Source organism: Melanotaenia boesemani, chromosome 6, assembly GCF_017639745.1.
Source record: "Melanotaenia boesemani isolate fMelBoe1 chromosome 6, fMelBoe1.pri, whole genome shotgun sequence".
NCBI classification, from domain to species: Eukaryota; Metazoa; Chordata; class Actinopteri; order Atheriniformes; family Melanotaeniidae; genus Melanotaenia; species Melanotaenia boesemani.
The window spans coordinates 32,086,777-32,100,878 of NC_055687.1; the positions used below are offsets into that span (position 1 = coordinate 32,086,777).

A 14,102-nucleotide genomic window follows, 5' to 3' on the forward strand; every position below is an offset into this window, starting at 1 on the left:
CCTGGATGGGTGCTTTAATCACCCCTTTCCTCCTTACCTTACTCTCCCTCCCTACCCCTGGGCTTCCACTCATCTCATTACAGACAGGAGAGGGTGAGAAGTGAGGCCTGTATAGACCTCTGCATTAATTATTGAACCCTCTCTTCTTTTACTTCAGCTCCTGCTCCACAGTGCCTGATAACCTTTACATAAAAGAGCAGAGGCTAACTCCCAGCCATTATACAGCGTGGTAGGTGCAGCAGAGATGAAATAAGGGAAATTGACTTTGGGGTTTAGTCTTTTAGACAAAATGCTGCCTAACGGCCTGCAGTGTGACATGCTTGCCTGCATAAGCAGCTATATCGTTCCCTCTCTTTTTCTTTTTTTTAATTACATTTTAATTGTTCCTCATTTTTCCGGCTGAGCTTCAGACCTAATTAATTCCATTTGGTTTTAAATGGGTGCTGATGTGGCGAGGTAAGGCAAATAATTATTAGAGCTGCCATTTGACTCCGTGCGTCGTCTTTGTCGTGTTGGCCCAGTTATGCTCTGCTTGTTTCCTCCTGCCATGCCCAGTCAATTTGAATCACTCATTCGGAGGCCAGCTAATGAAGGCTGGGTGAGGTCAGCGTGGTCCAAGCATTCAGGCAACTAAAGAGAAGCTAAGTGTGATGCTGCAAAAAAATCTCACCATTTTCTCTTTTTTGTCCCCCACCCCTATCTTTTTTGCTTTGTGTGCATATGTGTGTGTGTGTGCGTGTTTGTGTGTGCGCTTCCTGCAGGTTTGAAAAGGCAACATTGAACCTTGACCTTCCAAAGCCTCTGAGCAAGAAAAAGAAGACGCTGCCAAGATGTTCAGCACCAAAAGGTCAGCACGATGCCACTTTTGATCTATTCTTATTCAGTCATGAAAGGGAAACCAGCAGATATATCTGGGATTTTTTTTATGGTTCCTGCTGATAATGGCTGACATTTCTGGCGAGCTACAAATCACAAATAACTCTGGATGAGAGGAGTCACTGGCGTTTAGAAATGTGGTTCATTTCAGGTCAGAACATGAAAAACATTCTCCAATCAGGTTAAAGTTTGACTCATTTCATTTGGTGCTTACCCTGATGCACTTGTGAACTAATATTTTCACTTAGCATAATTTAGAGCAGTTTAACCTCAGACAGCACTCCAAATACACATGTAAACACTCTCATTGAGCTTTTGCAGGAAGTTTTGGAAACCCAGTTTACACTCCTGCATTTTTAATGTGGCTCGTAGTTGCCTACAGTCTGTGTAAATCATTTATCACTTTTCTGGAGGTGCACTGCAAAGTGGAAGTGGTCACGTTGCTGTGTGTGTGTGTGTGTGTGTGGGGTGGGTGTGTGTGTGTGTGTGTGTAGCCATTTCCACATACGTACACAGTTTGGTCCAGCCTTTTTCCACAATTGCTGTCCAGACAAGCAAAGCGCTGCAGGAGGCTTTCAGATGAAAATGTGAGGACAGCGCAGGACAGCAGCTGTCTAGAACCTGAATAAAGCAGATCATAATGCAGGAATCAGTTGAAAACAGTAGATGACGCTCCCTATTCTGTTGGTATGACTGCTGCATGCATCTGTAAGTATCCACAACAGCAGGGAGCGAGCAGAAAGTGACAACCAGGTCAGCAGAAAGGACAAACTCTTGCCAGCACACATATACCCAAAACAGAGTGAAAACAATGTCCAGAGCAAATGTTGCAGAAATTTCATGGAGAACACTTAGAAATCTAGTGCATGTGTGAAAGTGGCTAATGAAGGATGTTATGAGGTAAGAAGATTTGGTTCATATTTCATTAGCTCTAGTATCTGGAAATCGTTACTTAGAACACGCCTAACAATGTTGCTTTTTAAGGTATTTAAAATGTATTTTGCCTTTAGCTACATAATCAAATAATTTCTTTTGCAAACATTGCTGTCAGCATGATTTTAGCTTTTTAACGGCTAAATAAATCTGTGGAAAACCCTTACAAAGACAATATGACAAATCATAATGTCTTTATCCACATCATTTACACTGATTAGCCACATTTTTACAGCCCCTTGAAAGGTAAAGTAACACCATTCTTCTTGTTACAATCCAGTGTTTTGCTGGGGAAGTCTGCGTTAACATGAACGCCACCCAGTTATTGTATTTGTGTACTTACAGATGAACTTATCTCTAGTTATTACAGTCATGAAATAAATTAATAAATGCAATTTTAACAAATATGTATAAAAAAAATGTCTAACCATTGTAAGCCGCTCTGGAAAAAAGAGTCAGCTAAATGACTGTAATGTAATGACCAGACTGATTATTAGCCCCGGTGGGCACTTTTATATATATCATTTTAGTACAATGCATGTACCCATATGTTCATCTCACAATTAGACTCTGCAATGCTCATCGAAGTGGCAAGGCAGCACAGCTTAGGTATGCAAAGCTGCATCTGATCAAACTGCAAGACATATGAAACAATGTCCTTTGGACAGATGAGACCAAAGTGGAGAGGTTTGGCTAAAATGCACAGTGCAGGTTTTGGTAAAAACCAAACGTAGCGTACCTTCACTAACACCTCAAAACAACAGTTTTGTATCGCGATGAAGGGGCTTGTGTTTGTTTTTGCAGATAAAGAAGCAGTTATTGGATCAGTCATAAATTTCTCTGTATACCAAAATATATTTGAGCCAATGTGAGGCGATCTTTCCTACTGTTAAAGGGTGGCTGAAATTGGGTCATACGACAGGACAGTGCTCCCAATTACGGCAGCAAACCCACAACAGAGTGTCTGAAAAAGACAAGAATCAAAGTGTTGCAAAGTCCAAACATGAAATGCTCCAGTAGGACGTTAAGACAGCTCTGCATAAATGAATGTTCACAAATCTCGAAGATCTAAAACAGAACCATTACTTAAAATTACTGCTGCTAAAGTGGTTCCATCAGCTATTAAATCATGGTGACTACTTAATTTTTCACACGCTGCTTCTGCAGTTTAGCTCAGGTTTTGTTAAATGAGTGATGACACAGTGTAACTGTGTTATTTTTTTCATCCAAGGTTGTATTTGCTGTATTTATAGGAGCTGGTAAAAACCAGATAATTTTTCTTAATGTCCTGATATGTTAAATCTGAATTGAAAGAGGGTGTTGTGTCTTTATCACAAGACCTGCTCGTCCAGCATTTAGCGAGCTCCAGCTTTTAATAATTTATATGAAAATGCTGCATTTATATCAGATTTATCACTTTCTTTTGTTGCACTCACCATCCTCTCTGTGGGAAGTTCTCATTTAGATTAACTAAGGGAAGTTGCCTGTGTGCTGGTAAGATTGTGTCAAACTTGGAAACAGAAGCCACCAACTTAACCACTGAGATCAGCACTAAAACTTTGATTGTGTTTATGGGAGGAAATTTCTGTCGGTAAGGTGAACAAATCAAAGTATTGCAGTGTGATAGCGACCGAATGGTGTCGCAATGCTGCATCCATCCACCTGTCTCCTTGTGCTGTGTGAAATCTTCATCCTGTGTGTGAGATGATTAAACCACACCAGCCCTCCATCTTCTGGGAGCTGTGTCAGCACAGTAGATGACACTGATACGCTTAGAATGACTGTAATAATGTGCCATCTTGAAATTCAAATGCTCCAAAAGCTCACTCACATTTTTGCTGAATATGAAACAAAGCATTTCTTTTCCCACGCCGAACTGCTGATCAAGACGGAAAGGGGTTGAGGAAGGAGATTTCTTTGCAGTGGCGTTATCTGTGGTTTCTTTAATAATGGGTTTCCTCCTATTTTTCCTCAAGTAATCTCTAACAAAAGTTACTGTGATTAAAATGTAAGAATGTAATTAAAAAAACTTTCATTAAAATGTAATCAAACATTTTGAAGCTGCAGATTACCTCTGATTACCTGTGATGAAATGTGGTGCAGAGGCTCAAGTCATGAATATAGAGCATTGATACTTGGACTGTTGTTACTACAAAAGTTGCAAGCAGAATACACACTGCTTTTTTGTGTCTTTATGTGCTCATTGAAATGTAAGTGGAGCATTATTTTTCTGGGTCTTACTCTGGGTGAGAGCGTTTGTGAAGTGAAACACCAAACACATGGTTGGTTGTTTTGTTTTTTTTGTTTGTTTGTTTGTTGTTTTTCTTGGTTTCTATTTAATCCAAGCTTCAAGAAATGATTTTGAATTCCTTTTGAATTCTGTAGATTTTTTTTTTTTATTTTCTGGATAGGTATTCCTAAAAAATAAAAACAACCCAATCCAAAACTATTTTTTATGGATATAATTGTGTAAAACTTTAGCCCAATCCATATGAAATAGAAAGAAGTTTGACAGGACTGTTATTTATTTATGTGGTCTCTCGTTTCCCCTAAAATTAGGTTTTCAATTACTTCAGATCATGCAATGTCCCACTATATAAACCAATATGACAACATTGTAAATTATCATGCATAATAAGGGACAAAGTCAAAAGAATTTAGCATTCAGCGGATGGTATAAATTTAGTACTTGTTCATAGTGGTAAATGAGGGGGCAGCTGCTCATGCAACTTAGTAGTAACTCATTCATATAATAGCTATTGCCTTGTTTGGGTATTATTTTGGTGAAGCTAATGACTGGCATATCTAGGCTATTGACCCACTTGACAAGATGCTTCCTCAGCTGGTCATTTGCGTTATGGGGCCAAACATCAGCATGCTAACAACAACCAATTAGACTAGCATGGTGAGGAGAAGGCAAATATACTGAAACTAGCAACCTTCTGGACTAGACAATACTTCAGCTGGGCCTAAACAAATCTAGGCTAGTGACCCACTTGACAAGATGCTGCCTCAAGTGGTCATTCAGAATATAAGGCTAAAGACTAGGGTGTCAAAGTTAGCATTGTTCGTGGATGATTTTGTGAGCTGGTGTGAAAACTCGTCCCTCCATATAAATGTGTCCAAAACCAAAGATATGGTTATTGATTTTAGAAAGTCTCCGTCAAACCCCCCGTCTACTTTTATTAAAGCAGCTGCCATTGAAGAGGTAGACAATTATAAATACTTGGGTGTGGTCTTCGACAACAAATTATGTTTTAAGTCTCACATCGACTTAACCTCAAAAAAGGTTCACAAGAGGTTATTCTTTTTAAGAAAGATGAGGTCTTTTAATGTTTGCAATAAAATGTTGTCTCTTTTTTACAAAAGTGTAATTGAATCGGTTTTATCCTTTTGTATTATTGCTTGGTTCGGGAGCCTAAGTTTGGCAGATAAAAACCGCTTAGGTCGCTTAGTCAAAGCTGCTGCCAAAGTTTCTGGATCCCAGCAGGAGGGTCTTTTGGCCATTTTTAATAAAAATGTGTTGAGGAAGGCTCGTTCTATATTAGACTGCCCGAGCCACCCTCTCCAGAATGAGTTCATTTTATTACCTTCTGGCCATCGCTTCAAGGCCACTTTGGGGAGGACAAAGAGACTTAAAGTGTCATTTGTCCCTACTGCTGTTCAATTGCTTAACAGCAATGGCCTAAGGTGACAGAGTTGTTTTATTTTGTTTTTAGCTGTGACTCTATTTAACTTATTTTAAGCTCATTTAATGTTTTTTAAGCTCATTTAATGTTTTTGAATTGTGAGAATCTCTCTTTTTGACATATGCCTTCGGTTCTGATTTTGTTTGCTGATGTTTTGTTGTGATGTCTGTCCTATGTGTGTGTTTTGGCTGCGAAATCAATTTCCCTTTGGGGACAATAAAGAAATTGAATTGAATTGAATTGTTAGGTAGGCTACTAGGTATTAAACCAGCATGGTGAAGTGTGGAGAGGACTAGCATGTTGAAGCAAGCAACCCTCTGGACTAGATAATACTTCAGCTGGGCTTTAGCATATCTAGACTAGTGACTCACTTGACAAGATGCTACCTCAGCTGGACATTGGTATTATAAGGCTAAAGACTAGCATGTCAAAACTAGCATTATTGGCTGGACATTAGTATGTCTAGGCTGACAACTAGCATATTGAGACTGACAACCCACTAAATCTATGTCCAATGTTGTGGTTGATAAAATGCTAAAGCTAACTTTTTCAACCAATGCCTTGGCTTGTCTTCTTATTTATTTATTTTTTTTTATTTTTGTCTTCTCTCAAAGCAAAAGAAGTTTCTTCCAAGGCTCCTAGTCTCCGTTTGATGAGCTGCCATTTTGTCAACAATTTCATAGGGATTATTTATTCCATGTTTTCTTCTATTTGAATCTTAATGCCATTAGCATAAAATTATCTTCTACCGTTGTTACACCAGCTGACTCCAATCCTTGGTGCAAACCTCCACTCTTGGTGCCTGCATCGGATTGGTTGGATTGGACACACCGCCGCCTTCTCCCTTCCTATTGGATCCTGTTGGACCAATCACAGCTCCTGAAGGCGCCCTCCAGGAACTAAAGCCTGACGTCCCAGTTCATTCAGGGAGCAACTGTTGACACAGGCAGTCTGCTCCCAGCCTTTGGAACTGCGGTGTTGGTGAATCTGTGTCTGTGAATTGGTGATTCGTGGTAGATTTGTGTAGCTAGGCTGTAGGCCTGTATTCTTCTTTGGAATCTTTGATTTGGGTTACAGACTATTTGTTGTGATATCCTTGGTTATGTATATAAACTTCAAGCCCTTTTGGCCTCGCTTTCTGTTGTTTTGTACCTCGTTTTGCTGGAGGAAAGAGTTTAGTTTAGTTAATGTTAAAACTAGTATATGCTGGGCTAGATACTCCCATTGCAAGTATTGTTTAGTTTATTGGAGCTGCTTCCCCAGTGTTATTAACTTAGTAAGCCAGTTTTCAAGTATAATAACCTTGATTTTGTTTCCAACTGGCTGGTTTTGATTTAAGTAAGAGTGGTTTTGTTTTGTTCATGTGTTTGAGCAGCTTCGCTAACCCCAGCATTCGTTTATTGCCACCAGCTGATTTTGTTCTTCCTGTTCCGATTTCAACAATAAATGTACCTGCTTTCCTTTAAACACCTGGCCAATGCTTCTTTTGTTACGCCCGTCATCATACCCCTAAAGTTGGGTCGTAACAAAATGGGGGCTCGTCCGGGAGCCTTTCTTTCTACCACCTGGAAGGTTCCCTGGAACATTACGTTGTGGATGACTCAGCCATTTTTGTCTTGTGGACGCGTGTGAAGTCTGTTATTGTGAAGTGCTTCCTTCCGGCTACTTCCGGTGGAGACCGTCAGGCAGGTCTCATGCCGAGTGGAGAGTTCACTCCGTTCTGGAGATTGGCACCCAGAAGCTGATATGGCTCCGTTGAGTGTGTGGGGGGGGAATCACGGTGTTGGCTGAATGTTTTGGCTTTGCGGCTTTTGTAGGGCGCTCTGGCCTAGGGGTGACCCGTGGTGAGGTGGAGGATGTACCTCTCGAGTGTCGGGAGGGTGAAGCAGGAAAGGTGCCTGTAGTTCTCCCCTGATGCGCCATCACTTTCCCTCTGTTATGACACCCTGGTGGGGGTGATGAAAGTGGGTGATCGACAAGCTGCATGTGTTCAGACACCTCTCCCCCTGGTGGCTGCTGGTTGGCAGTGTTTGTTCACCTCCTAAGATGTGCTGCATATTAGTCCTTGGTGCCTGTGTTCTGAGACGTGGAGGTGAACTCCCCATCGGCCCTTTTGGTTTTACAATGGCCGGATAGTTTGTTTTTTTTTCTTTTTAGTTATTTCTGTGTGTGGGGGGTAGTGGCTGGGTGATGCCCTACCTTTTAGATTGTGTGTGTGGAATGAGCTGGCCTTTTTTTTTTTTTTTTTTTTTTTTTTTTTTGTTTGAAAATCCTTGAGAGGATTTGGAAACTTAAGGGGGGGTGTGTTATGGCCACTGCTGATTGCTGGCAGCTGCGGCTCATTCTGCCGCTGATTGCCTGATTCAGAGCTCTGTCTGGACTGGCTAGATTCCAATACGCCCCAGTCTCCTCCCCTCTGATTGGCTGAACGAGCAGTCAATCAGGCTGCAGCTTAGGGGAAGCAAAGATTGAAAAGGCTGCTGCAGAGTTCAGTCGGGGAGGGGGAAGCTGGAATGGCTCAGGCCGCTTTCCCCTCACTTTGTGCACTGGGTGTGCATGTGTTTGTGGTATGTGGGCAAGGCTGGTTAGCGCAGGTGGTCTTGTCCGGATTATGGCAGATTTTCGGTAGTATGGCTTACTGAGTGTTCGCTGTGCTTCGTGGTGGTGAATCATTTGGTGGCAGACCATTGTTTGTGCACAGCAGGATTATTCCTGGCTGTAGTGCGTCCCATGTGGGGACTTCGTAATGATTATGTTTTAGTTGGATTCACCGGTCTGCACTCTTAGTTCAAGCTGTGCTACACTTTTAGTTCTGTCATAGCTAGGTTAGTGTCTTTGGGACGACGGTCACGTTAGTTATGGATCTGCTGCTCTTTTGTTTGGTTTTAGCTTCCTCACCGAGTTTAGTCATTTCTTTATTTGCAGTCGGTGGGTTTTGTATAGGGTTTGGTATGTTTTATATATATATATATATATATATATATATATATATATATATATATATATATATATATATATATATATATATATATATATATATATATATATATATATATATATATATATATTTCAGCAGGTCCGCAAACCCCAACACTTGTTTGTTTTTGTGTATTATTCATTACAGGCTTCACTGGAGTTTAATAAAATGTGCTCATTATTATTTTACATCTGTCCCCAACGTCTATTTTTTGTTGCACCCAACCATACCCCTGTATTGGGTTGTAACAACCGTTAACAATGCAATCTTGGTTTACCTCAGAATACAGTAATGTTCATAGAGTTGTTTGCAGTTTATCTTTGTCACAGGACTACTTTTAACTACAGCTCTTAAAAAAGACATCTTTAGCTTCATCGTCGGCTGTAGAAACATGATTGTATGAGTGTCAAAAAATTAAATTTAGCTTCTGTTCTCGGTTGTCAGCCATGTTTATCAAGTCAAGCTTCGTCTCAGTCATTTTTGAAAACCAGTAGTAAAGAAAAAGAAAAAAAAAAATTGGTTAAAGCAGCAGCTCAGACAGACCAGTTATTGATTTTAGTGGCTGCTGTAAGGCAAGCATGAATGTTTTGAGGCAGAATTGTGAATCTTTCCTCATGTTTTTACATTTCAAGCCAAAGAGTGAATGTTCTGATGCAGCAAGGTTGGAAAATGTGCTTAACACACTGTGTGGGATGGCACGTACAATAATAGTGATACATTTGTGGAAAGGTGCTTACCTGGTGATGGGATCACTGGATGACTCATGACAAACAAATCCAAACAATAAAGAAAGTAAACACCTTTACTTTGCCCTTCTACACCACATGCTCATCATATGCACATGTTGTCTTTGACAAACTCTTGCACTGTGATGACATGGTGTACCTGTAGCTCTACTGACATTAATGTAGTAATATATTGTCATCATGGTAGTTAGCTTAAAATGACATGTAGCTAACTGCAACATTGGTGGACTATTGCCTTCGACATTGACCCCAACCCACCTGCATATCTGTTTGCGGCTCTGAGCTGTTGCCATCAAGGGGGCCTTGCACTTGATTACTTATGTATGCAGAGAGAAGAGCAGGGTGTCTGGGGAATAGAGTTCATGCTGGGATGCATTAACCCCCCACAAAGGCCTGCTGATCCAATCATGATGTACAGTCTGCCATGCTGACGACACACACTAACTCTCCTTGAACTGACCTCGAAGGGTGTTTTCAACAGTGTGTCTTTAACTGCAGAATACACTTTGTGTTGCACTTTTGTGTTCTCTAGATTAGATTAGACTTTATTAATCTCACAGTGGAGAAATTCACTTGTTACAGCAGCTCTTATTACAGAATAAAGTGCAGAAAACAGACAGAATAAAGTAAACATGCATCACAACAAGAAGGTGCAATATAAATTATTTACAAGAAAAGAAGTCTAAGAATAACAATATTCTATATATGTATATATATATATATATATGTGTATGTATATGTATATATATATATATGTATGTATATATATATATATATATATATGTATATATATATATATATATATATATATATATATATATATATATATATATATATATATATATATATATATATGTCCAGAGGCCTGCATACTCCAAAGGACCTCAGGAGGTGGAGGCGACTCTGGCCCTTCTTGTACAGGGCGTCTGTGTGGTGTGACCAGTTCAGTTTACTGTTGAGGTGAAAACCCAGGTACTTGAAACTGTCCACCAGGTCAATGTCCTTCCCCTGGATGTTCACCGGTGTGTGGGGTAGTGTCCTTCTCCGGAAGTCAGTCACCATCTCCTTGGTCTTACTGGTGTTAAAGCACAGGTGGTTACGCTCACACCAGTCCACAAAGTCCACTCTAATTCAATATGCAACAGGCTGGACTGAAAAAGATTGATTTAAGTTGAATACTAAGTGAGTTTTTGCATTGGTGGAGTTCCTTGAATGTGCAATGGACAGAAGATTGAGGGGTTGGCAGGTGTCCATTATTATTAACTTACAGGACTGCTCAATAGGCCAGGTCAGCATTGTAGCTCACTTTGTAAAGCTGTACACAATGTTCAATATGTTTGTTCTGTACACAACATAGTCCAATTTATAGCAATATCTTAGGTTAACAGTTTAACCCGTTAAGGCCCGACCCATGAAAAAATGGTAAGAAAAATCCATTTTTTTAAATATGAGGTCTTTATTTGGCCCTGTAACAAAATGTAACAAAAAATTAACATTTTTTTTTGGGGGGGGGACATTTATTACCATGTGATATATTAAAAATATTATAATATGGTTTTCTGCTTCTGGGTATCTATTAGGGGACAGAAGACAAGTATCAGGTTGTGTTCAATGGGATTTTGAGCAAAGTTTATGCCATAATTTAAGGCAAAATGTCTCAGAAACTGTACGTGACAAATATGTCACGTCGGGTTCTTATGAGTCAAAGTAACTCAAGAACTCATCTTGTTGAAAGTCTTGGGCCAATTGTTCCATCAATCAAAAAATAATTCAAACAACTATTGACCTTAAGTAAGAAGTTACTATTTTTACTATAAGAGGATATTAGCAGCATTTTAATTTATGCTCTTTAGCTCGATACCTCCCCAATTTAAAGATATTTAATAAATTCGGGCAAATATTAGCTAAATGGCAAAATTGGTAACCACTACATTCAGCACAAAAGTTTCTTAAAATAAAGTTTTTGAAACACTTTCTCAGGAATGTTCACATTAAATTAGAGCTTTTTGTTAACACAGCAAAGATGTTTGGACAAAATGAGAGCATCGTTTCATGAACAGAAAACTTCTTTAACTGATTTAGTGCAGGGATGCGTTGAGTACTACTTTGGATTTTGTTTCCTGCCAGTGACAGAAACATATATGCTCACGAAAGGGAGGGTTGTTTCTGGTCCTTTTCCTGGTTTTTTGTTTTGAACCATGTGGAAATTTCAATGAAGTCCTATTTTAAAATATTAAAGAAATTCTTCATCTTTCACTTTTTGGAAATCAAATTGTCTCTAACTTACGTAGATGTTCACAGTAACAGATGGTTTGACTGACTATGGCATGCTGTTGTAAGTTGTAAACATTTTTCTTTGTTTGATTTTTGGTGCTTTAGACAAAGTTAAACTGTTTTACTGGTATCATTACTTCTAGGCTGTCCAGGCACCAGTAATACAGGTCGGGCAATTGATCGTAATGGGCGGTACAGCATATCAAGTGAACTTTGACTTTATAAAAAAGACAAATTTCAGTTTAATAATTTCACATTTGCCCATATCAAAGCAGATTACCATTTAAAAAAAAAAACCCCTTAACCAACAAAATTGAATCCAGCTGTGACAGTTTGAACAGAGAACATTTCCCCTATGAATAACAAAGTTAACCTAGTAATCTCAACCAATAATTACACTTAATATGCACCTGTGGTTGCTGCAGTGGCTATCTTCCTAGGTCTCCTCAGACTGCTGGAAGTGATTATTTCTTTTAGTGTGACCCTTACATATCTTCCTTTTTTCTTTATGTTGTTGTTGAAACACTTTGTGACGTCAGTTGTCCAAAGAAATCAGTCTATACTAATACTTCACTGAAGGAAGGTAACTGAGCTCCAATATCGTGATTATTATTGGGTTATTGTTATTTTGTACAGAAGTGTATTGCATTCACTTGGGGGGAAAAAGTTGTTTTTCTGAAGTGAAATAACTTTCCATATATTTTTTATTCTTAATTTGAGAGACCATAAAAAAATAGCAGCACTCAGAGAGAGCAGACCTCCACCAAGGGCAGCTGATTCCAGAGGAGTGCAGCTTAGACGGGAGAACAAGATCTTATATTGATTCCATCATCAATACAAGGTCTTGGTTAGAAATTAATGCAACTCTGGACCGAGTTCAGTGCTGTGCATTAAGCTGATCCAAATGCTGTTACAGTGAATGTGTTCTATACTCAGAATTCAGGGGGTTGGAACATTCTGTCTCACAGTTTTGAATAAAATAAAACCTTGAAAATGTTCCTGTTGATCAGTCATTTTAAGCATGTACCCTCCAGTTTACAGTGTTTGTATAAAAACAAGCTGGATTTATCATGTGTGTCTAAATTCAATAATAATCTGTTAATAATGGTAACAAGCTGCGGACTTCTCTGAAAGCACAGCAGTTTTTTTTCTCTGTTCACATGATCTCATTAATTCAGAAAATTAAAGTTGGATTGCAGTGGACACATTGACTTTAACAAAATGCATTATAGTAATCATCCCAAGACAAGCTTAGGCAAACAGCTCAGAAGATCAGAATGCTGTAGTGACATGTCATCTTTTAACTGAAAGTAAAGGTTTCAGAACACATAGAAGAAACTCAATCTGAAAGATGACAACCCTCCTTCTGAGCAGAAAGTGCTTATGAGATGCAAGAAATCACAGTCAAAAGCCGAAGAGGTAGACTTGAGTTATACTACAAACACTCTGCTGAAGTCTGATAATGTGGTGAGAACAAACACACACAGAGTGGCTGCTATGTAAGCCAGAACAATGTGGATATAATCAGTCTGCTGGCAGTAGACATCCAGGTTAGGCTACACCACCACTGCTTAGTTTGAATTTGCAGATGGCAGCAGCATTTTGATCAGCCAGCCTCCAGTGGCACTGCTCCTGGACAGTAATGAAGCCTGAGGACTGCTAAACTCTGCAAGAGAGCAATGTGGATAGGGCTTCATGCTGACACAGGAAAAGGTGGGCATCAAATGTCAAGGCACACATTAAAATTCTTAGTTTTTTTTGGGCCTGTGCAAAAAATGAGCTTAGCTCAGTTGGGAGGAAAAGGCCTTATACCAGTACATGTGCATCATAAGCTATCTGTTTTTTCAGATATTCTAAATGTCATACAAAAACATCAGTATACATACATCAGAAGTGAAATTCCATCATCTTTTCATTGACCACTGATAATAATGCCAATATCTCTATAATATTGGAGCATTATTCAAAGGGAGCTCAGTGATTTAACCTTTTATTTGTGTATGCTATTCAGAAGAAGTTTGATTGATATTGTGGCTACGAACAGAGTTGGTTCTGTAGCTAAGCATTGAAGCTGCTGGACCAAACGGTTTCACAATCTGTCAGGTTTGTGGACAGCATGACAACTCTTGTGTTTGAGGCAGCTTGCTGCAGGCTGTTGATTTTAAAATCCTGCTGTCACGTGATACACAGTCATAAACACACATAGCCTTGGTCTTTTTTTGGAGTGCACCACTAACTTCAGTGGCAGATTGTGCTGGTGTACTTTTAGACAAACTAACGCTTAAATTGATGTACTTTTCATGGTACTTGTGATTACTGTGCATCAAGGATAAAATTACTGATGTGTTTCAAAACATAGTAACACATCTTTCATATTGCAGGAGAGTATATTCTTTACTCTTTCAAGGCCATTTTCAGTGGAAGGCTCTCCATTTTAGTTGCTGTTACAAACCTACAAGCACTAAAGGAAAAGGGCGATCAAATAACTGTGTTTACAAGTTATGTTAGCTTGCTGACTAGCGAATGCATATTCATGAGTCAACCTCACCCCTTTATCTGCCCACTCAGCACGCCTATAAGAATTTGAACAATCAAGACATTTTCCAA

General features: G+C 39.3%; 1 protein-coding gene across 3 annotated transcripts in view; it reads left to right on the forward strand.

Annotated features, from left to right (window-relative positions):
- Positions 1–14,102, forward strand: part of oxr1a (oxidation resistance 1a) — a 184,522-nt gene that overhangs the window by 19,527 nt on the left and 150,893 nt on the right. For all 3 annotated transcript variants that reach the window (XM_041986978.1, XM_041986974.1, XM_041986975.1), the window contains exon 2: positions 762–847. In XM_041986978.1, coding sequence (XP_041842912.1) covers positions 831–847 — 17 coding nt within the window. In that variant the 5' untranslated portion in view covers positions 762–830. The remainder of the gene's footprint in view (positions 1–761; positions 848–14,102) is intronic.